We start from the raw sequence: 24,993 nt of genomic DNA, 5'->3' as shown, positions 1-24,993 counted from the left end.
GGCGTCAACCTCATACACACACACACACACACACACACACACACACACACACACACACACACACACACACACACACACACACACACACACACACACACACACACACACACACACACACACACACACACACACACACACACACACACACACACACACACACACACACACACACACACACAGTCTAAGCCAGCATCTGGTCCGTCGATCTGGTCACACACCCTGGTGGCCGGGTCACACCTCGCTCCCATCCTCGCACACTGTTGCTCCACTCAGGAAACGTTCACTTCCGTCTTTTGTACCACAAGATGTTTTGCAGCAGTTTTCAGCGCGGTGTCGTGTTCAGCAGCTTGCTTTTAAAAAGGTGCCGCAAGCTCAGGCCTGGCTACGGCTGGCAGAAAAGGAAACATCTAGCTATTTATAGGCTCCTTATCTTCAAACAAACAGAGAGCAAACCTCTACCAACCTACCAACGACTCTGTGAGTAAAGGGGCGGAGTGGCTCTCTCAAGAATCACGTTTTCATTTTCAGTGGAACTAAAAACAAGAGTCGAGGAAGTGATTTTTGACGGCCAGTAGCGGTAGACTGGGCTTTAGCCGCGGGGTTTAGTTGATGGAGTTCTCCGAGCACATCAAGACCGCCAATGTGGAGGCTGTGGTGCTCCGGCAGCCCTTCCACCCGCCGAGCCGAGGCACGCTGTGCATCACCGGCCATCACCTCCTCTTCTCGGACAGGGAGGAGGGCGGCTCACGCCAGCTCTTCTTGCTCCTCAGGAACATCGATGCCATTGAGAAGAGGTGAGGTGAGGGGCGATACAGTACATGGCCATCTCCACAAGTAATCTAGTCGAGTAAGGGGGGTTGGGGTTACATGCAGTTTCATGTGTGTCAATAGATTTCTGACTGATATGTAGAAAATGGTAACACTTTACAATAAAGGTATGCTACATTAATTAAGGGTTTTTAGCTTTTTGTAACTAACCTGCTTAGGGTTAGTTGATGCTTAATAAGCATAACCCTTAAGCAGGTTAATTAACAACCTTGATCCTAAACCTTGCTCTAACCTCAGTGACTTCATGCCTCAACCGAACCACTATGCCTTAGTTTACATGAACAACAACACCATTAGTAAATTATTACTAGATGCATTAGTAAACTGTATTAGGTATTAACTAACCCTTAGTTAATGTACCCATATTGTAACATGTTTAAGGGACACTTGAAACAAGAGAATTCATGAGTGATCTGCAATGGAATATCACCCTTCATTCACATATTTTTTTTTCCACATAAGAAAAACCATTTTAAGCCTCAATGCCATTGCCATTGAATGACTTGTGATTTTTTTTTCCAGTGATGCGGGCCTATATATGAATTGTATAGAAAACTTGGTAATTGACAGTACATAATCACACTAACAACTAATAATCATGGAATCAGCTTGAGTGTCTAATTCATGTCTAATTCCTTAATCATCGTGAAAATCAGCTTGAGTGTCTAATTCATGTCTAATTCCTGTATCCCTCAAATCCTTTCTAACCAGTGTGGAAAACCTTTCCGGCTATTCCAGCTTCTTCTCTAGTGCAGGCCAGAGTGAAAGGTTGGATATCATTTGTGTTGCTGTGTGTGCTTTCTGCCCCCAGTGCTGAGGGAGAGGACATTTGCTAATCCTTCACAAAGTTTACACACCCATTCCTCTTTCTTGTCACCTTCCAGACACTATTGCCTGCTATGAACCCTTTTTTCTCTGGCTTTACAGAAGCTACATTGCTTGAACCAGTGGTTCTCAAACTTTTTCACGTGACAAGATCTTGTCCCAGGGTCCCCTATCTGATAAGATTTTTGCTTTTAAATGTTTTATTACAGAAAGTGTATGAAACCATGACCAAAATAGTCATACATTCTGTCATTGTGTTCATTATTGATGGAATTATTTAAGCAATATCACAGGAGAGGTCGCGGCTTCGTGCCGAAGATAATCACAGTCGTGACGGTATTAGACAACAACAGCACGACCTCGAGTCTGATATTGCTTTATACAACAGCATAAACAAAGCCATTCATCAAGTAATAATAGCATTCTTTCAAGTAATTTGCAACAACATATTATTCCTGTCTGTTATTCGTCTCCGCCAACAAAAACAGTTCCCTCAGGATTAGGGATGCAACGGTATTTTTGACGGTATGATAACCTTGGACAAAAATACCACGGTTTCACGGTATCGCGGTATTGCGGACCATTTGTGTTTTTACAATAGCCGAAATATTCCCATACAGCCGACGTCATCTTTTTAGATGGGGGAAAGTTCAGGGGGGTCCTTGCGGCTCCTCTCTACTGTGCTCTAGTCTAGGTAGGCATGCAGCCAGGGGGAGGGGCCACGTAAGCTGCACTCTGCAAGCGACCTGGGCACTTTGTTTTGGGGAAACAGCTGATACCGTGGGGAAGGTATGACGGCAAATTTTAGTGGTTTTGATACCGTGACGTTTTCAAACCGCGGTATACCTTCAAACGGTATACCGCTGCATCCCTACTCAGGATTGCACTACCAAGTGTTGCCAAGCAAGCAACAACAGGTAACCTTGCTGCCTGCAGTTTCCCATCTGCAAGCTAGCTAAGCTAATGTTAGCTACTTTGAGTAATCCATATTGTTCTCCCTGAGTGCGAGCACTGTTTTGAACGCAGCCTAATGAAGGAAACGTTTAGAACAGCTGTGAAGCAGAGTGATATACACACAGTGAAGCGCCCGTGATGTTCTCATGAAATTCAAGTTCAAGTTCAAGTTCAAGTTCAAGTTTATTAGTGTCCCAAAGGGGAAATTGAGTTGCAGCAGATAGACATACAGATAAGAACACAGACAAGAACAACACAAGTGGCATGTTAAACATGTTACATGCATGTAGTTAAGAATAAATAAAAGGCTAAATAAAACATCAAGGACCTTGTTTGTCACACACAATGGCCGATAAATGTGCAAGGTAGCATTAAAGTGCACAGCGATCAGTAAAGTGCACAGCGATCAGTAAAGTGCAGACACGCAGCGACCGGTAAAGTGAGGTAGTAGAATAAAGTGAAAAGTGAAATATCAGCATGGCTAGGATCCCTGTCCAATCAAATTGCTCGGCCCGAACTAACTGTTGTCTAAAGTGAGAATAAAGCATTCCCCTTTTTGCTGGGGACCCCCTGGAACCCTCTCAAGGACCCCACTTTGAGAACCACTTGTTAAGTGGACTGTTAATAAGGGAAAACCAAGGCCCCATTTGTTAGCAAGAGAAGCTCTCCTCCCACACACAGACACAGCTGACTGGGTTTGCCCTGCTCTCTTCCTTTCCTGCTGCCAGCAACAGTTTTCTGCAGTGCTACAGTGAAACATGGGGAGGGGCAGCCTATTGTTTCAGTGTCTTGCGTAAAGTGTCATAATGCTGTCGTGTGTTTCTGTGCGCGTGTCATGCCCAGGATATCTGGATCCTCAGGGACCATCACCATCAAGTGTAAGGACCTGTGTGTGCTCCAGCTCGACATCCCAGGCATGGAGGAGTGTCTCAACATTGCCCACTCTATTGAGGTACACTAGTTAGAGTAGACCAGGTACAGTACAGTAGTTGTTTTTGTCTCGTGATGTGATCTCTGTTCCTCTCCTCCTTGCTATTTCCTCTGCGCCCTCATGTCTGCTTTACATAGTCCAATAGCAATATCTCACAGTCTCTCACAACACACACTATCTCTCTCTCTCTCTCTCTCTCTCTCTCTCTCTCTCTCTCTCTCTCTCTCTCTCTCTCTCTCTCTCTCTCTAGACCCTGTCCTCTCTGGACTGCGTCTCGGAGATGTATCCCTTCTTTTACAGGCCGCCTGATCTCGACCTGCAGGACCAGTGGGGTCTCTCATCTCCCGAAAAGCACTACGCTCAGATGGAGGCGCTAGTAAGAAACATCAACCACTATGTGTGCACTCGCACTCACTGATACGCCAATACACAGATTAGCACAGGGAAATACTATTCACCTTATGTAGCCTTATGACCCAGTTGTGTTATGACTTCCTGTTCAAAACACTGTCTGTGCCCCCCCCCCCCCGATAATTTAATTATCCTGGTTGCTTCTCCACCCTCTGCCGATCTGGGGAGAGCCGAAACTGGCTCCATGCTTCCTCCGAGACATGGGCAGTTAGCCAGCCGCTTCTTTTCACCTGACAGAGGAAGCTTCACTGGTAGGACATAGCACGTGGGAGATTCACGCTATTCCAACCAGTTCCCCTCCCTCTGAACAGGCGCCCTTAACAACCAGAGGAGGAACCACATTAGCAACCAGGATATTGCATGTTTTTGGTGAAGGGGGTTCCTATATGAAGGAAACCCCCGGGAGGCACGGGGAGAACATGCAAACTCCACACAGAAAGGCCCTTTTGACGACCCCACCCGGGCGGTGGGCACTCGAGGACATGCGGATGGGCACGCATTCCTTCCTTCGAACCCAGGACCTTCTAGCTGTGAGGTGACAGCGCTTACTGCACCACCGTACCCCCAAACACTGTCTGTTTTACCTGGGCACTAGAACTGTACTGTCACAGGAAGTGTAAACACAATAGGAAGTAACTGGCTGACCCCTGTTTTGGAAAATAGGGTGAATACACCCACAGGCATGCTCGCACATACACACACCACACTGTAATACACACAGTATGGCACTTTCAAACACATGCTCACACACACACACACACACACACACACACACACACACACACACACACACACACACACACACACACACACACACACACACACACACACACACACACACACACACACACACACACACACACACACACACACACACACACACACACACACACACACACACACACACACACACACACACACACACACACACACACACACACAGTCGATCGCTCCCAACAGTGATCCAGGCAGCCACATGACGGGAAAGTGTCAGCCACAGTTGATGTCAGGGTCAAGATGCAAAACATCCCGATGTTGCTGAGAGTGCAGAACTCTGACCACAGCGTCCACGTGTTTCCCCTTGACTTTAGACTGGCTGGCTCATGTAGCTCGTATATTAGATGTGCCAAGAAACAGCTTGAATCCCTGCTTCCTCAAAATAGGCCCCGCTCTGGGAATGTTGTTATGGTGAGTGGTAGAGGAGCCCTAGGGCAATGCTGCATGTGGCAACGGGCCACATAGACCCAGTGAAGTGCACACACTGTACTAAGTGGAATATGCGTACATTACATGGGGAGGCAGCACATAGCATGCTCACGGAGGAGACAATGAGAAAACTGAGCAAGGCACTCACTCCTGAATGCAGGGGGCAAGCAGAAGCACAAACTGTCAAATGAGATGTTATGCATGAAGATGAAGTATGGAGTTGAGTTTGTTAAGTGTTTTCTTTTCTCGTTATGAAGCATTCATTCACATTTAAAGCTGCATTCGGTGAGATTTTGAAGTACCGTAAATTCCGGACTATAAGACGCACCGGTCTATAAGCCGCACCTTCAAAGGTGACTATTTTTTTCTTCTATAAGCCGCACCGGTCTATAAGCCGCGGGTGTTTTGATGTTTAATTACCATATGTAAGGCTTCATGCACAGAGGGGATTGTCGGGAAAGAGATGGCTGTTTGGGGAAGCTCCCATTTATTAACATTTCAACAAAACAAAAGTCAGGTCACTAATCCCCAGACAAAATCACACATTGTGGTATTTTTTGTTTTTTTTACAGTGCACACAGTGTCCGCGGTGTGGTGAAAAGAGGGCAAGAGAGGAAATTAAAACAGAAGTGGATTTATAGTTAGAAAGAGTGCTAAAGAAGAGAGAATTCCGTTTTTTATTTTTTTATTTTAGTTACTCACAGTACTATTGACCAGTCCAACTCAAAAGATATTCGGCAGTTTCACTTTGAGCTCTTGTTCCGCCGCTGGGCACACAGTGTCCGCGGTGTGGTGAAAAGAGGGCAAGAGAGGAAATTAAAACAGAAGTGGATTTATAGTTAGAAAGAGTGCTAAAGATAGTCCGGTCTGGTTATGACGAGTCTCGCTGGGTACAGTACGCCAAAGCGATATCCATTGACTCGATGATGCTGTTGTATGTTGCGCGTTTCTGTTGCACCAACGCGGAGAGGTCCTGCCGGACGAAAAAGCGCGTACCCTCCCAGGTGAGGGGCTTCTTCCCCGCAGCCTGGAGGATGAGTTGACGGTCGGGCCAGCGGAGTAGGCAGATGAAGATGGCCCTCGGTGGCAGGCCGGGGTCTGGACGTGGCCGAGGCGCCCGGTGTGCCCTGTCCACCTCTGGTGGTTTCTCGCCTTCCTTCAGGTCCAGGATGTAACACAGGATTTTGCCACGAAAGCGTCCATGTCACCAATCTCAGCTCCTCTTTTACATTGATCAGGCGAATGTTATTTCTTTTACTCCTGCTGATTAAGTCATCAACCTGCGTGTGCAGGGTTTCGATTTTGCATTTTATCCATTTTCGGACTCACTGTGTTGTTTTTGTCCTCCAGTGCGCGGATGCGCTTTTCCGCATTATAAACTCTGTTCACGGTTGCCTTAGTTTCTTTAGTGAGTGAGTGGATGGACTTCTGCACGTTTTCAAACTTGTTTTCAAGCTGCTCAAAACCTCTGAGCGATGTCGGACTTAATCGATAGTGTTTCACGGAGTAAAAGTTTAGCCCAAGCGTGTATCTCCAGCCTCCAGCAGGTGAGTCATTTCCTCATTCATGGCGTGATTGCTTCGTCTTTTTCTTTCTGCTTACCTGTGTTGTGTTATGTTATGTTATGTTATGTTGTTAAAAGAGGGCAAGAGAGGAAATTAAAACAGAAGTGGATTTATAGTTAGAAAGAGTGCTAAAAAAGAGAGATTTTTTTTTTTTTTTTGGAAAAAATCCATAGATAAGACGCACCGTTATATAAGCCGCAGGGGGCAAAAAAGCCCAAAAAACGGGAAAAAAGCCGCGGCTTATAGTCCGGAATTTACGGTAAAAAGAAAAATACACCTGTTTTAGCCTAAATCACAGTGCGGCTGCAACAGAGTTTACTCATGTCACATTATATCATCATAATAATCATAATAATAATAATAATAACTTTGTATAGCACCTTTAATGGAGAGAAGCAACTCAAAGTGCTTTCCAGCAGCAGACGGACAACCAACATCGCAAGATGCAAAGGAAATGATGATGAAGCAATGATGAAACCATAAAATAAAATATTAATTGTAGTAGCATGACAGTCACTCATTCATTCGTTCAGTCAGTCAGTCAGTCAGTCAGTTCAATCATTCATTTGTCTCTGTGCCTGGCCCTCTCATCACCTTCTGTCTCCTCTGTTGGCAGCATGCCAGGTGGAGGCTGAGTGATGTGAACAGAGACTACTCAGTGTGTCCCTCCTACCCTCCGGCTGTCATTGTCCCCAAGGTCATAGATGATGACATGCTGCTGAAGGTGGCCAGGTTCAGACACGGAGGACGCTTCCCCATTCTCTGCTACTACCACAGGAAGAATGGCATGGTGAGGTGTTCACTGTGTGTGTGTGTGTGTGTGTGTGTGTGTGTGCGTGTGTGTGCGTGTGCGTGTGCGTGTGTGTGTGTGCGTGTGTGTGTGCGTGTGTGTGTGTGTGTGAAACATGCTTGGGGTCTGTCGCCATTGCAAATACGTGTGAGAATAATTTTTGGGCATAGGTCATGAGATTAAAAAAATACACAAACATTCCAAATCGTTACAGAAATAATCTCTCATTGTCAATGTCTTCCTGCCTGAGAAAACACCTCTCATGTCTTCGGGTCAGCTGTTCCTTTTAGAAGTTAAAGAGAAAGAGAGGGAGAGAGAGAAAGAGAGAATTACAGACAAGCACAACGGCATAGTAACAATGGTCAAATTAAATAATGTGCTACTTCACCCACATCACAAAGCTGATATGTTTTGTGCATTATCTCCCAAACTGAATTTTTTTTGCACAACCTTTTTTTGTGATAATTTTTTTTTATTTAAAAATTTTGACATACAACAAAAACAACAACCACAAAACATCAAAGGGATACTCCACTTTTTGGGACGTTTAGCTCATTTGCCACATCCCCCCCATATAACCAAGATACACCATGCCTTACCGGCACTGTCCGCTCAGTTTACAGTGAGCTACAGTCGTGAAGTTAGTAATTATCGCCATAGAATGGAGGCTAATGTGTGTGTGTGTGTGTGTAAGAAAGAGAGACAAGGCTCTTTCACACACAGATCACGCAAAATTGCAGTTTAGGAGTCCCGCAAAGCTCGCAGCCTCGCCACAGAAATTGCTTTCACACAGAGCCAAGCAGCACGGCCACATTCCCGTGCTGCGGTGTACTTTCAGGTGAAATCGCCCGCTCCCGGATTGAAAGGCGAGCGGAGGGATTTCCAGTTCCTCCTAGCCCAAATTAATATTTTCATAGGTTAGTGTAGCCTAGGCTACTGTATGATGAACGAATTCATTCAACAACAAGACTTCCCTCCTTCTCCTAGTCCGCTGAGCAGGGAGGATAGGTGCACTCGCATGGTGGGCGGGCTCGCCCTAATATCAAAACGGGCTCCGCCGGGGAGTGCATCTGCCGACTTTCTGGCAGCGAAGTGTTGCATTAATTGCATTCAAGGAAAGCCAACTTTATTTATACAACACATTTCATAGAAGTAAATTCACTGACTAAGCAGATCGATATGGTGTCACCTTGTGTAATTCATTCAACAACCAAACATCGCTGATGTATGCCAGCCAAGGAGGTGCAGCTGTGCAGGTGCAGAAAACACGAAAGTGAAGCATTCGCACTGTTCCGCCTTGCTGCTCCGACGCTTTCAAGTGAGGCGGGTTGCCTGCTAAACCGGCGCTGTGACAAGCTTTGCTCCCGGGACAAAAGGCGTATAACAATTTACCACCAACGCGCGTTCATGACTTTCACATCGGAGGAGCGGATCCTATTTTCCGTGCATTTTTCGGCTTTCAAGGCCGGTGTGAAAGAGCCTACAGAGTGCAATGAAGAGACAGATACCTTCATTGAGTTATTGGGGTTTTCAAGGTCTGAGACTGTGGGCCTCCCCTCAGACAAAGCTTGGAAAATGCCGCCGCCCCCCCTCCTTAGTTTACTGGTTTTCCTGGTTGCCTATGGGAGCATGATTATGTTATTTTATCTCATATTTGAGCTAAGATAGCCTAATATCGCTGTTCAACATACTTCAATGCTGGGAAAGTGGGAAAAACTGTAAAATATTATCTAATAATTCCGGGATCGTCTCTCTGTCTGTCCTTCGTGTATCTCGAGAACCGTTGGTCGGATCGACTTGAAACTCGGGGGTGCGCTGATGGCGACCCGACGGAGGGCGGTGCCCTGTTTCCGTGCGATTCGGACTCGAAACACGTTCGATATTTGAATATTTGTCTTCAGTTCTGCTCCTTCGAGCCCTAAGCCCCAACCCCAGCTTGACACCAAGTGAGAGTAAACACAGGGTCGTCACTTTAACGACAGGGTCGGGGGGGGGGGGGGGGGGGGGGGGTTAAGTCAACATTTGAGAGAGAATGGTAGGAGAACATGTATTTGTAAACTGAATAAGCAGCATTAATATTCAAGTCTGCTATGAATAAAATCAAGGGGAAATAATCAGTAGAGCTCATGGGTCTTAGTTAAGTGAGATTTCTGAGAGATCTTTATGTGGCTATAATGGTAGGCTATAATGAGTCACGCATTCAGAAATAATATCCTCTAGGGCAGTGGTTCTCAAATGGGGGTCTGGGGACCCTCAGGGGTCCATGGCACTTTACCAGGGGGTCCGCGAAAAGTTTTCAGGAGGGGGGGGGGGGGGGGGGACTGTTTGTGTGTGCAAAAGCTTCATAGTTCAACGAAAATATGTTATGCTTTAAATCTAAAATGGTTCATGGATTACATTCTAATCTGACAAACCTATCAATTTAAATGTCAAGCACGTTAGCGTGGAAACAAGCTGAGCCCGAAATCACAAATCAGAATGAGGGGGTCCCTGGTGGTATATTTTCTATCTTATAAGGGGTCCTTGGCTGAAAAACATTTGAGAACCTCTGCTCTAGGGCAACACCACTTCCAGGAACCCCCATCCTATTTCCACCACTGCTTATGGATGAGCATCATCTGCTGCATGCCATCGAGAACCGTTGGTCGGATCGACTTCAAACTTTGGCAGTGTGCCCTATTGTGCAGTGCGGTGCCCTGTTTCTGTGCAATTCGGCATAGCGCCACCTACTGGCAACATAAAAAATGCTGTTTATCTCAAGAACCATTCGTCCGATCGACTTCAACTTTGGGGAGCGTGCTTAGGGGGACTCAAGGGAGTGCAGGGAGCTGAATTCTGTGCAATTTGGCATAGCGCCACCTACTGGCAACACAAAAAGCGCTTTATCTCCATAGCCATTCTTTTCATGTCAAGTCAAGTCAAGTTTATTTATATAGCCCTAATTCACAAGCATGTCTCAGAGGGCTTCACAGAAAATATGTCTAGCTAATTCTAGCTGACACAACAGTAGCAAGAATATACAGAATGAAGATAACATTTTGAACAATTGATAGAGAAATATAGAAAATATAGAAATGAAGGATAGAGCAGAGGAGAGAGCAGGAGAAGGGAGGAGAGCAGGGGGAATGTGAGAGAGTGATGGGGTGGGGAGGGAATGGGAAATGTTGGAGGGTATATGAGGTGGGGAAGGAGCAAGAGGAGAGAGCAGGAGAGGGGAAAGGGGGGGGGAGCGGGGGTGTGTGTGGGGGAGAAGAGAGCAGGGGGAGGGAGGAGGTGGGGAGAGAATGGGAAATGTGGGAGAGGAGAGAGCGTATGGAAGAGTATGGGAGTATAGAGGAGTATGGGAGACTATATGGAGAGAACAGGGAAAGGAGGGCTAGCTGACACAACATTAACAAATTACAGTAGTAATTATAGCTGCTGCGCAGCAATGGGTCGTGGCCGGGCAAGTCTCAAGGCTTTGAGCTAGAGGTCTTCGGGTATGCCCGACCCCCCGAATACCCGAGGTGCCGACCCAGACCCGGCCGGGTCTGGGTCCATTCAAAAGAAGTGCCTCCGGGTCTGGGTCGGTTCCGGTAGCGATTGTCACGGGTCTCGGGGCTCTGACAGTGAAATGCCGGATCCAATAAGACCCGAGTGGACCCCGGCGATCAGCGCTGATCACGAGAGAAACGCATCAAAACAGCACACGTGAGGCTTGTTGTCACAAACTGCAAGTAAATCCATAGAGAAAATAACTAGCAAAGAGCGTTCCCATCTGCAATGAAAATTACTTCCTCGTTTACATGAGGCGCATGTGACCACCACATGCGTACACATGCGCACACATGTGCCTCAGGCAAATGAGGAAGTGATTTTCGTTGCAGAGAGGTAACCCTCTTGCTGGCTCCTCTCGCTATGGATTTAATTGAAGATGACTGTTTCCCATACTTTTGGATTATTATTCGATGATTGCATGGTGAGTACACAAGTCACAACATGTATGTGATTGTTTCTAGCGCTGTTGTGTGTGTTTTTGGGCGAAGGAACGGCGGTAGCATAGAGAGACTGCCACTGTACTATCTAACTAGCGTTAGGCAGCATCAACCAGGTGAGAATGCTATAACGTTAAGATGCACAAAGTTTCATTTGATATACAACTTGTAGCAGTTAACAAGCAACTTTGACATCGACACCACTAGTCTCTGCCTCGGTATTTCTCGGATCTGTACGGGCCGGGTCTTAATAGACGGGTCCATTACGGGTTCGGGCACAAATTCCCCGGGTCCATTAGGGTCCGGTCCGTGATTTTGGACCTGTGAATACCTCTACTTTGAGCTATTATGACATCACAATTGCTCGAGTGACATCAGTGATGGCATCACAATTGCTTGACTGACTGATGACATCACAAATACAACCTAATTGCCATAGGTAATTAAGGCAATTAGGCTATACACGGGGCCAGAATTCAACGTTTTGATGCACTGTGGGCTCAATTTTTGACCGATCGAAAATCTGTTTTGATACTTTTGTGTAGGACAGTCTAACGATGCAGATGCTGAAGTTTGGTGTCGTTTGAAGAAAAAATGTGGGAGGAGTAGGGTTTAATTCGTTTTTGCAGTTTTGCGGTCTTTAGACTTCATAATTGGCCATAGGTTGCATTGTACAAAAGTTTCTCCTCATTTGGGCGCACATTTTGGTGAAAGTTGCAAAGCCGTAGCACGTATGCCTGATTTTTTATGAATTTTTAAAGTTTGAAACTTTAGACAGTCGCTGTAGTGCCACCGTTAGGACTATTGGCCCCAAATTTGTGTCAAAGACGTTTGGCATGGACTGGACCTTTGTGCAAAGTTTGGTTAGTTTTCATCCATGGGAAGTCGAACTTCCCGGGAGAAGAAAAATAATAATAATACAGGCAAATACAATAAGTGGCCCTGCCGCTTCGCTGGCCTGGCCACTAATAACACATCGAACAATTATATGATAGAGAAATATAGACACACATCTTGCAAACGGACATATGTCGATTTCTTAGCAACCAAACTATGCCTAATTTAATTGGCTGCAAGCCTTTAGTAGTGAGTCCCCTTGCTAAATAAACACATGTTCACATATAGAGCTTATGGGTGCCTCGCTTTAGGGAAGAATGGGTGCCATGCTTTAAATAGTGCACCGGATCTCCCGAGGGGAGTTCTGGACTCCCCGCCGATAAGTTTGGAGAACCAACCGTCTGCTGTTCGTTGTTTCTAGCTTGCATTGTCTCAGCCGTGCCCATCACAGCACATTGGAGGTCCCATATACCCATAACCTGCTGGCCAACTGGATGGTTGTGATAGTTGTGTTGGCCAGAACCTCCTCTAAAGTGTGGGGGAGAAGGTGGTGTATGTTCCGTGGCTTCTACCTGGAAGAGCGATAGGTAAGCACAACAGACATCACAGCAACAGACTGGCCCTGGAGAGGGGTCCAGTCGTCCATCTCCTGGAAGTCATCGTTTCTGGCATGGAGTTGATGTCCGCTTCGGTATCTGCTTGTCCGCTTCGGTATCTGCTTAATCTTTGTGGCATTGAACAGAATGTGAGTCGATCTTGTCGATCTTGTCGAGCCCGTTTGATAGAGTAAATGGTAATGGTAAATGGACTGCATTTATATAGCGCTTTTATCCAAAGTGCTTTACAATGTGCCTGCATTCACCCATTCACACACTGAAGGCGGCGAGCTGCCACGCAGGGTGCTGGCACAGCCATCGGGAGCAATTTGGGGTTCAGTGTCTTTCCCAAGGACACTTCAACATGCAGACTGGAGGAGTCGGGGATCGAACCACCGACCTTCTGATTAGTGGATGACCCGCTCTACCTCCTGAGCCACAGCCGCCCCATAGAGTGTCTTTGATCTTGTCGAACTCACGCACAACACACACACACACAGTCTGAAACCTCACTCAAATCCTGCTAAATGCACAACATGCTTCTCTGTCAATACCTGTAACCCCATGTGCAATACTAAAGCTCATTACTCTGCTGCTATTGAGCACCTTTCTACTGTACATATTGTGTTACTCTGTTATCTCATTACTGCTGCTATATCATGCACCTTATCACTGTACATATTGTATTACTCTGACTGTCACTTATCTGCAAACCATGTCAACACCAAGCTCACTTACTTTTGCTACATATGATGCACCCTGACCCTGTACATAATCTGTAAACAGCAAACTTAAGCTACCTCACCTAGCTGGCAAGTCTGTTTATACTCGGTTAATACTGTTTATATCTGTTAATACTATCTATATCTGTTAAAATCTGAATCCCTTTATAATATTTTATAATCTCTTTAGATCCTTTATATCTTATTTGTTTATGTCTTGTATATTTGTTCTTATCAATGTTAATGAGCATTAACCACACCAAGACAAATTCCTAGTATGTGAAAACTTACCTTGGCAAATAAAATGATTCTGATTCTGAACTAGTCGATGGAGTCCTTTTCATCTGTCGATGGCTGGCTCTCATCGATAGAGATATTCTCGTTGATAGAGATAGTGCTTCGTACTGTCATGCACTAGCTGATATAGCCGTTTGCAGTGCATATGACATCACAGCTGATGTCATAACATCATTGGCTCTGATGATGTCATCGGCAAGACGTCACATCTGATGTTATAGGTAATTTGTGCTCCCATTGTGATGTCATCGGTGATGATGTCGTCGTTTGCTGCCGCGGTTCCCATTGTGATGACATCGGTGATGATGTCATCATTTGCAATAGATCCAGGGATAGTTTCAGGGAGCTGGCTGGATCCGAAGGCCCAGGATAGGCCATCCCGCCGCGAATAGTTCTGCAAGACAACCTTTCGAACAGTTAATTTAGGAGCGATAAAGAATCCCACTAATGTTTCCCAACCAAACTCCCCAGGCTCTTCAGTTTGTAGTAGTTGCCATCTCTGTCCAGTCTTCCTCTGTTATTTGTGTGTTTGACTATTTTTCCCATTTTTGTTTGATGAATCCAACTCTCAGGTGATCATGCGCAGCAGTCAGCCGCTGGTAGGAGCCAATAGGAAGCGCTGCAGGGAAGATGAGCTACTCCTCCAGGCTGTGATTGACAGCTCGGACAAAGGTTACATCATCGACACCCGGTCCAGTCAGCAGGCTCAGCAGGCCCGGATGACAGGCGGCGGTTTTGAGTCCAAATCCATCTACAGCTGCTGGAAGAGACTGCACAGTCAGATGGAAAGGTGTGTGTGTGTGTGTGTGTGTGTGCGTGTGGGTGTGTAAGAGAGAGGCAGAGTGCAATGAATAGACAGATACCTTCATTGAGTTATTGTATACAGCAGGGGTTTTCAAAGTCTGAGACTGTGGGCCTCCCCTCAGACAAAGCTTAGTTTACTTTTCACAAAATTCCTGGTTGCCTATGGTTGCCATTTAGGAGACCGGAAGAGTACCATTTCTTCCTGCTGCCAGAGCCTGGAGTGAGGTGTCTCTAATACCTTTTTTACATCAAAAGTCGCACTAGAACACGTGTTTTTATTACCCAGGGAAGCAGCAGGGGATAGCAGCAGCAGCAGCATCGCCTTTTAAACTTTTATATCGCACTCTCAACCCGCATTTCTCCACCACTGCGGGCTCTCTCTTCCCCCTCCCTTTTCCCTTCTTCTCTCACGGCGCTGTGTCAGGCCACTCAAAACAAAATGGAAACTTCCGGGTAAAAATGTCAAACTAATGTCATTTAAACAAGTAAATAGCCTCACTGATGCATGTTGGAGGAGAAAAAGGTGTTTCAACAAACGAAGCAGCAAACATTGTATCAAAATACTCATTAAGGGATGAAGATGACATGAATGGCTGTAGAGCATGACTCAAAATGTTTAACGTTACAACGAGGGTTTTATTTTTGAAAGAGCTAAAGCGGACGACCTACTTACATTCTGGCTGACTTGATGCTGTCTGCACCTCGGCTGTGGGGTGCACTCGTGCATGAGAGATGCTTTTTTCTCTCAGCATATTCCATCAATGTAAAGTAGCCTAATTAACCGGGAATCATTGAATCTCACTGACTCACGCTGGAAAAGGGGCGGCAACTCAGGCGGAGGAGAAGCAGGGTCGGAAAATCACGTGTTGGACCACCGCCAAGATTTATATCACCAGCCAGAGTAGAGCCGCCGCGTAAAAACCCACCTCACTTGCAGGGTAGCTCTATCGGCTAAACGGCCCGGCTTGGAAACTTTTAGACTGAAGAAAATGCCACTAGTTTGTGGTCATTAGTGGGATTTCTGGCCAGTCTAAAAGGGGCTTAAATGATCTCTCTCTACTGGCAGAGCCTGGAGTGAGGTGTCTCTAAATGATCTCTCTCTGCTGCCACTCATCTTGTCCAAAATGGCGACGGTCAAAATGCCAAACTCGAGGCTTCAAAACGGTGCCACAAACCAATTGGTGACGTCAGGGTGGCTGCGTCCATATTTTTATACATTCTATGATGTGTGGTGTGTGTGCGTGTCTCTGTGTCTGTGTGTGCACGTGTGTGTGAGTGCATGTGTGTGTGTGTGTGTGTGTACACAGGGGTAAAGCACTCCAGGAGAGTCTAATTAAGCTGGTGGAGGCCTGTGGAGACCAGGCCCACAATATGGACCGTTGGCTCAGTAAGCTGGAGAACTCCAAGTGGCTGTCTCACGTGCAGACCGCCCTGTCCACCGCTGGCCTGCTGGCAGAGTGTGTGGAGAGGTAGGTCCCACAGCCAGGCTGTCACTGCTTCATCTGTAACACAGCTGTACTGCAGAGGATCCCACACTTCAAATGTATTGAAATGAAACTGGCCAGGCATGAATAGTGACTGACTGTAGATACATACATTTTCCTTGCAACCCAGTTTCACTGATAAACACTGATTCATCATGAAAACTTCCCACAGAGCTAGTAAAAACACAGTAAAATAATAATTTTGTTCGATACACATAATACATAAGTAGAATAAATGCACATCTGCATCAGCTACACCAAAATTTGATTAAAATTTAATTGAAACTTTATGTAAGCAGGCAAGTCAATTGGGCGAAAGGGGAAAAACCAGGGAGACAAAAAGGCTAGCAGTTTGCCGAATGCAAAACATAATAGAAACAGTCGTGTTGAAAGAGATGGTGAAGTGGCACAGCATGAGGACAGCAAACAGCATAACAAAGACACCATCAACAAGAACACTACTAATATATAAAAGCAGTTCAAATGTGACAGCGCTGGTAGAAAAGTTAATGTAGTCATTTGCCAGTAAATGTCTGTGATAGAGTTGTGGAAGGCAGAGACAGATGAAACAGTGCAGTTGGAAAGTGTTTTGCAACTCATTTCCAGTCAGTTTGGAGTGGTTAACTGGAATGAGGAGTGGCCAAGGGAGGTTTGAACTCTGGGGACATTCCGGCATTTATGGGGAATGATGGCGTAACTCATTCAACACATTAACTTTGACCCTGGCCTTCAGCTTTTTATGTAAAAATACACCTGTCTTTTCAGCACATCAAAAAGTGTGATTGCAACTGAAAAGACTGCAGTGCTACACCGCCCTTAATTGAGATACCCTCTCAAACTAATTTTACTATTATTATGTGTGAGCTGGGTCTGGTTACTTGCAGGAATTTTATCTATCTGAGCACAGGAAGTGATAAATCGAAACTTGAGAGCAGAATACAAAAATTGCTTCAGAAGAAAACCCAATGCAGCCTTTGCCATTCTCAAAATACAGTTACATTTCACTGTAATTTGGGGAAATTGCCCAGTGCAGCTTTAAAGATAAGCATTAGATATTACATAGTTTCATTGGCCATTTTAGCCAAGTACACACACCCATAGCTCCCTAGAGACACATGCATTTCTGCAGAAAAGTCAGAGTGCAGGCTTGCTAGCTGCTGCATGCAGAAGAACTAATGTGTGTGTGTTGGTTTTGCAGGGACGGTCATTCGGTCCTGGTCCACGGCTCTGAAGGGACAGACTCCACCCTGCTCATCAGCACTCTGGCTCAGCTCATCATGGACCCAGGCTGCCGCACGCTAGATGGCTTCCTCGCTCTGCTGGAAAGGGAGTGGCTGCAGGTGAGTGTGTGTGCATGTGCGTGTGTGTGTGTGTGCGTGTGTGTGTGTGTGCGTGCGTGCGTGTGTGCGTGCGTGCGTGTGTGCGCGTGTGTGTGTGCGTGTGTGTGTGTGTGTGTGTGTGTGCGTGTGTGTGCGTGTGTGTGTGTGTGCGTGTGTGTGTGTGTGTGTGTGTGTGTGTGTGTGTGTGTGTGTGTGAAACATGCTTGGGGTCTGTTGCCATTGCAAATACGTGTGAGAATAATTTTTGGGCATAGGTCATGAGATTAAAAAAAATACACAAACATTCCAAATCGTTACAGAAATAATCTCTCATTGTCAATGTCTTCCTGCCTGAGAAAACACCTCTCTTATGTCTTCGGGGTAGGCTGTTCCTTTTAGAAGTTAAAGAGAGAGAGAGGGAGAGAGAGAAAGAGAGAATTACAGACAAGCACAACGGCATGGTAACAATGGTCAAATTAAATAATGTGCTACTTCACCCACATCACAAAGCTGATATGTTTTGTGCATTATCTCCCAAACTGAACATTTTTTGCACAACCTTTTTTTGTGATAATTTTATTTTATTTTAAAGCAGCTACGAGCAACTTTTTTGATTGTTATTAAACAGTATAATTACAATATTGATCCATCACATCTTACCTATAATAGTAGCTGAGACCAAAGCCGTGTGAATCGGAGATTGCTCCCTTAGATGATTATTAAGTCTGTGTCTGTCTAAACTCGCGTCAACAGGGGGCTCTCTCTCTCTCTCTCCTTACCGCCGGACCGGATAAACGCGGAAGTGAAACCCGGAAGTGAAACGCAGCTGCCTGCCTTCACCCGTTCGCGCTGCCTAGCAACATAGCATAAACAATGTGAACGCCATGCATACTCTCGCGAACATCTCTCGTTATATTCTAACAGGTTTTTGGAAGTTATTTTGTGGTTATGGCCGAAGTGGCTGCTGCAAACCGTTTCATTTCACTTCCTGATCTTCCCTGGCCACAGACAGACTAACACTGGCCGATTCACTCGGGGTTCAAGCGAGACTACCCTGCGTTGGTCTCGTCTACTATTAGAGGTAAGATGTGATGCATTGATATTAAATTTATACTGTTTAATAACAATCGAAAAAGTTGCTCGTAGCTGCTTTAAAATTTTGGCATAAGGGATACTCCACTTTTTGGGACGTGTAGCTCATTTGCCACATCCCCCCCACATAACCAAGATACACCATGCCTTACCGGCACTGTCCGCTCAGTTTACAGTGAGCTACAGTCGTGAAGTTAGTAATTATCGCCATAGAATGGAGGCTAATGGTACAGCTGTTAAAAATCTGTCAAAACACACATCTCACGGCGCCAATGTTGTGCTTCGGGTACTCACCACATGATGAAATGTTAATCCAAAATGCACATAATCTGTCTTTTTGGAAGGAAAAGAGGTTGGCGGTCATGTTTGGAAGTATAGTGCCGGCTACTTCTTGAAAGAATAGAAAAATGAACTTTTGATGTGAAAAAGTGTGAAAAACTAAAGAAATTAGATTTTTGTGATTTTGTTTTGGGCATACATTATTAACTCATTGAGTGCCAGCCACTTTTGGAGAACGGACGCTCCCAGTGCCAGAGTTTCAGAGCGTTTTCAGTGATTTCTCGAGGCCCACAGAATATTGTGTGATATTAGTATGTAAACACCGAACACGCACAAAGAACGATGAGACTCTCTTCTATCATCTGCAAAAAAAAGTTTATTGATACCATTTTCCGTTCTTTAGTTATGAGCCGGAGAAGATAGGTTGTTTTGAGCAAAAAGACACGTTTCAAATTAGAAGCTGAGATATTCCGCCTTTTGTGAAAAGAAGCATTTCAAGCACATTCACTGAGTCTGAAGCTAATATTTTCTGATGTAGTGACGTGGTGTAGTTGTGTGGTGCCCTGCGTGCCCCACCCCCCTCTCCCCCCCTCAGCTGCAAACTCCTCCCCACACTAAACACACAGCCTCACGCACCCAGTCTATTTTCGGAGCGCTCCGTTTTTGTGCGCCGGCTCCCAGCGCGACAAGGAAATGCCAAACCGGACTGCAGGGAAAGGTTTGGCCCTTCGGCGTCGGGTGCTGCTTTTCTGGCGGCTAATCGTGTGGAGAAACTATGCAGACAGACAGACAGAGGCAGAGAGGCTCAGTTGTGGGCGCGGATTGACTGCTGTTCGCAGCCAACGTCAGCTGCAGCCAGAGCCATCTATATGGCTCTGGCTGCAGCATGAGCGGTTTCGCTTTCATCACAGGGCTTTTTCCTGCTGTTTTCCGGACCTTTCTCTAATCTGGAGAGCACTGTCGCCACCTAATGGGTCTGTAAAATAGGTTATACACCTTCAATAGCTCCCATATTTTTATAGGAGATGTAATAGGCTTTGATCCACGTCCCACCGTCAAAAAACGCAATTGACGACAATCGTCGTCATTGGCACTCTACGTCACTAATCGAATTGACGACGATTGTCGTCATTGGCACTCAATGAGTTAAATAGGTGCACTGAATACCCAGGTATTTGAACTAAAATAAAATAAGTCATTTTTGGGTTCAGCTCGACTTTAAACAAGGGTAAATGTCTGATTATGAAATTTGAGCGATATATTGGCATGAGATTCAACAGTTCTAAATGTTGCGATAAGATTAGAGCTTATAGGGCCATATCTAGATCTACAGGATTCGAGAGGAATGAAGTCTGCACGGGTTACCCATCTCCTCTTCCAATGAGTGCCACACCACCTGTGCTTCTGGGTTAAACCAGGTATGAAGAGCACGGAGTCTATAAGACCAAAAATACAATTTAAAGTTAGGAAGGCCAAGGCCGCCAGAGGATTTCTGTCTTTGTAAAATTGACATTTTGAGACGCGGCCATTTCTTATTCACAACTTAATTTTGATTGTGAAATCATCTTGAGGATGCACAGTAATGTGCATAGAAAAGTGAAGGTTTTAAATCAAAATTAAGTATTCTTATCTACTTAAATATACTAATGAACTAAATTTAGACTGTTGCAAAAATATAGCAAAAATAGGTGAAGCACCCAAATTGAGGACGGAAAGTATTATGATTTGTATATTGGCCATTAATGTTTGTGGTTGTACCCACTGGCGTAAGGATCGGCGGTGAAGGCGGTGCAATGCATCGGGGCCCAGAGCTGTCAAGGGCTCATGAAGAGCGAAGAGTCTTGCTTTGGGGAGACGTAACGTACTTACGGTTTCTGCTGCAGTCCGACTCCAAATAAACTTACATGCTGTATTATGCAGTCAGCACTTTCCCTTATGTAGCTTACTAGGCTTTAAGTTTAGTTTACTGGATTCAGTGGATTGGTGTCATCATATGGGAAAATACAAACGCGTTCTCTTCCCAACGTGTCAGTGGAGTCTTCTGTGAGGTTCTGGTGACATCATTGACCATCAGTGTTGGCCAAGTTACTTTCAAAATGTAATATACTACATATTACTAGTTACTTTCATTTGAAAGTAATAAGTTACTTTACAATATTACTTTCTGTGTAGAGTAACTCATTACTTATTACACTACTTTTGCATTACTTTTACCAAAACAACAGCAGCAGCAGAATGACATTGCCATCCCGGAACCATCCCGAAAAATAATTTCAACCACCTTGAAATCAGTGTAAACAATCCAAAATTCTAAATGTTATTCTTTTCCTTTGTTATTGTCATCTATAGTGGTTATTTGCATAAAAACACACAGTTTGATTAGGAAATAATTGTATCTTTTTTTAAATATGTGCTTTGATTTTATCAAATGTAACTCAATTTGTAACTTGAGTTACTTGACAACTGGCATAATATTACTGAAATCCTATAAGTAATAAGTTATATTACTGAGTTACTGCTAAAAGTAATATATTACATGTACCGTAATATGTTACTTTTGTAATGAGTTACCCCCAACACTGTTGACCATATATGGAGCTGGAGCAAGAGAGGAGGAATATCCCTTCACGTAGCATTGCTCTTGTTTACCAGTGTCTTGGGTCCTTCGGGGTGTACTGCTAATGCACAATAGACGGTTAACAATCTGCCTGACGAAAAAATAATGAGTGAGTCCATATTTTCTATAACAATATAATTGTTAGGTAGGGCCCAGAGCAAATATTTGCACCGGGGCCCATGGCAATGACGTTACGCCACTGGTTGTACCACAGTGTTTGCTGTGGTTTCCCCCACAATATCCTCTAGCAGGGCGTGTCTTGACAAAATGTTGAATTGGCTTGCTATTTTTTCATGTAGCTGTAAATCATGGGGTTAACATAAATACTGACCCTTCACTCCCCCCGTGCCCCTGGTGGCTCTTATTGTCAGAGACACTCACCCAAAAGATGAGCATGAAATTAGTGTTATTTCTCTTTTCTAACAAATGTCAGTCTCAGTGTAGGAATTTAGCCAGGGGCAAGGGCAAAAATGCCCCCAAGAAATCTCAGAATGCCCCTAAAAACCATGATCCAGGTGCAGAAATTGTCCCCAATATTTTGATAATTTTATTTTCATTCAATTAATTTAATTTCCATCTCTAACACACACTCAGCACTTGCAAGCTGGTTGACAGAAGACAAAGAACACACTCACACAAACAGCGCTGTTGTTCACACTATGCTTTAGCAACTTTATGCACTAACTAATTACTATTTTTTTAAATGCCTCCAGGACACACTCAAATTCATGATCACTTACCGGTATTTATAGAATTGGTGATGCTTACTGTATATTTTACTGCATTTTCCTCTACTTTGCTTTTAACAGGTGCTTTTAATAACATCTAGGGATATCTAGGGTATCTGTCCCTATTTAAATGAAAAGAATTAATGATGTCATCAATGAGTGATGTCATCATTGGTCGAGTGACATCGTAATTAGGGCAATCATTAGGTAATTATGGCAATTAATCAGCCCTAATTACCTAAATCACCCGCAGCCAGGGGTGCTCTTTACACTTCCTGAAAGATTCAGCCCGATTGCACATAGAATGGCATAGCTGTGGCCGAACACAATTCTGCTCACACACACAGACACTTCGCATTCTTATTATAGGAGGATAGGATAGGTGGATATGATGCAAACAAAAAGCCATTCAAGAAACCATTGCCAGGCTTCTTTCTGCCAGTGATGCGCTTACGCATAATCCTGTTCTATCAGATCATCCTCCATGTCATAGCTGTACATCTAAGTGTAACAATTAGATTTCGGCTGTTCCACATCAATTACAATGAAACAAAACTACCTTGGCTAACCTTCAGTCATTTGTTTAAATTCAGTTTAAGATTAAGTGTTGGACCCTCTGGAATAAATAAATAAACAAACATCCATTTCCTTCATCACAACCCCCATACCCAATAACACTATGTTCTCATTAAGTTGTGTTACTTTCTTATCTAACATTACCATGAAAAGAGATGTTGATACCAAGCCAACCAAATAACCAACAATATATTTCTGATATATATTTGTGTGTCCTCCCCAGGCGGGTCACCCATTGCAGCAGCGGTGTGCCCACTCGGCCTACTCCCACGCCCGTCTCCAACAGGAGGTGCCAGTCTTCCTGCTGCTGCTGGACTGCGTGTGGCAGCTATGGCGCCAGTTCCCCCTGGCCCTGGGCTTCACCGAGGCCCTGCTGCTGAGGCTGGCCACAGAGGCCTACTCCTCCAACTACGGCACCTTCCTCTGTAACAGCCACCAGGAGAGGTCAGTCACGGGTTTGACGTTCCACACATCACATCACTATGGTGTTTCCTTCTGTCGCTCGCTGCAGCACCTGACCACCTCACTCTTCCTTCTCTTGCCCTCACTCTCAGGTCTGCCTTAGGGGTGATGGAGAAGACTCACTGTTTGTTCCAGGCCCTGCTGAGACCCAGGGAGAGAGACCGCTACTCCAACCCCTTGTATGAGCCCACTGAGCTGGCCATCTGGCCCTCAGTCCACCCCCAGTCCCTGCAGCTCTGGAGAGGTGAGCTTAAGTAGACACACATACAGTACATATAAACATCATCTTCTGTCTTTTTTTCTTACTTTATTTTATTTTTTACATTTTTTACATGTTAATTAATTACTATCACCGGTGATGCTCATTCAGCCAAGCCTCCTATATGATCAGTGTATGATGCTTTTGTTGTCTACGTTAGTTCTCTCCACCAGGGGAAGCCTGGAGGAGATCATGCGTTCTGTCTGCAGCTAATCTCGCAGACTACTGGACTAATCCTAATATTTTCTGTGCACATTTATGCCTGTATGTATGCTCAATGACCTCTCATGGTTGCGGTGATTCACAATTTTTGAAAAACGTATTTTACTGACATCACAATGACCGTCTGACTGCTGCTGGGAGGGGGGCAAGTGATCAACAACAGTGGTGCGGCTCAGTTTGAGATAAATGGTTGTAAAGCTACTTACTGTAGCTTGCAAGTTAAGGACAGAGTTTTGTTAGCACTTGTGTTCAAGAGCAGTCTTGACAATTTGAGGCACCAGTTGTGTTATTAGCTGCAGTGTGCAGGCTAATTGGCTAATGGTAAGCTAGCGGAGTGAGTGAGTGGGCGAGCGAATCTCCTTGTGATGAAAATTAATTATGCAATCCTTCAAGCAAAAACAAGTTCCTGAATTTTGTGTAGATGCCTGGCTAGTTTTGTATGTTTCTGGTGTTGTTGACTTTGATGCTAGCAATTTATGCCAATGTTTTATTATCAGCAAGAATATTGTTTCTGCCTCACTGACTCCCATCATCACTGTCATCTTCAGCCTTCTTTCTGAGGTGGACCCAACAGGCTCGTCACCTGGAAGAGGCCCAGGAGGACATCAGGAACATGGTGATTGAGTGGGGCAAGTTGACACTCAGCTGATGTGGAGCTTTTCAAACTGAAAATATGTGTTGGATGATCATCCTGACTGATGAGGGGCGAGTATTTAGCGTATTTTAACGTGGACTGTTACCAATGTGCAATGCTTTTCTACTGTGGAATTTGTCTTTCATAAACACCCTATGTATTATGTTGAGTAATGCTTTCATAAAAAATGTTTTTGAAGAAATGTCATTATTGATGTCATTTTTGATGCCCTAACCCAGTGGTTCTCAAACCATTTTACGTCAAGAACCCCTAAACTGACATCAATTAGACCACGGACCCCCATTTGATAAGATTTTGTCACAGGATCCCCATGCATCATGACTGATGACATCACTGAACTATAGCCTCAGCCTTAGGGCAATCAGCCTGAGGGCAATTGGGGCAATTAATCTGCCCTAATTAAAAAATCCAGCTCCATCAGGTGCTCTTTACACCCCCTGAAAGTTTCAGCCCGATCGTACGTAATTGGCATAGCTGTGGCCGGCAAAAAAATTTAAACAGAGAACAGAGCCCACATTGCCAAATTTATATATATACTGCTGCGCAGCCTTGCCCGTAGC

At 44.9% G+C, this 24,993-nt stretch overlaps 1 protein-coding gene across 3 annotated transcripts; it reads left to right on the top strand.

Moving 5' to 3' along the window:
• The first annotated feature begins 185 nt into the window (after positions 1-185).
• Positions 186-24,601, top strand: LOC310772662 (myotubularin-related protein 9). Of its 3 annotated transcripts, none has more exons than XM_083632523.1 (11): positions 186-794; positions 1,540-1,596; positions 3,451-3,559; positions 3,789-3,914; positions 7,418-7,510; positions 14,509-14,726; positions 16,048-16,209; positions 17,423-17,564; positions 23,059-23,279; positions 23,390-23,541; positions 24,327-24,601. In XM_083632523.1, exons 1-11 carry the CDS (start codon positions 610-612, stop codon positions 24,425-24,427), a joined length of 1,566 nt encoding a protein of 521 aa, XP_083488649.1. In that variant the 5' UTR covers positions 186-609; the 3' UTR covers positions 24,428-24,601. The 3 variants fall into 3 exon arrangements, with proteins under 3 accessions (XP_083488649.1, XP_083488648.1, XP_083488650.1); XM_083632522.1 differs by having other exon boundaries at positions 7,337-7,510; XM_083632524.1 differs by lacking the exon at positions 1,540-1,596 and having other exon boundaries at positions 7,337-7,510.
• Positions 24,602-24,993: the final 392 nt, after the last annotated feature.

Source organism: Poromitra crassiceps (assembly GCF_964638095.1).
Source record: "Poromitra crassiceps genome assembly, chromosome: 3".
In the NCBI taxonomy this organism is placed as follows: domain Eukaryota; kingdom Metazoa; phylum Chordata; class Actinopteri; order Beryciformes; family Melamphaidae; genus Poromitra; species Poromitra crassiceps.
This window is presented reverse-complemented; position numbering and strand designations above follow the sequence as displayed.

Excerpts from the sequence above, each read along its gene's own strand:
- LOC310772662 (XM_083632522.1), top strand. The coding sequence starts at position 610 with ATGGAGTTCTCCGAGCACATCAAGACCGCCAATGTGGAGGCTGTGGTG. Across the intron at positions 7,511-14,508 it reads ACCACAGGAAGAATGGCATG|GTGATCATGCGCAGCAGTCA; the intron begins GTGAGGTGTTCA and ends TCCAACTCTCAG. Across the intron at positions 23,542-24,326 it reads GTCCCTGCAGCTCTGGAGAG|CCTTCTTTCTGAGGTGGACC; the intron begins GTGAGCTTAAGT and ends TGTCATCTTCAG.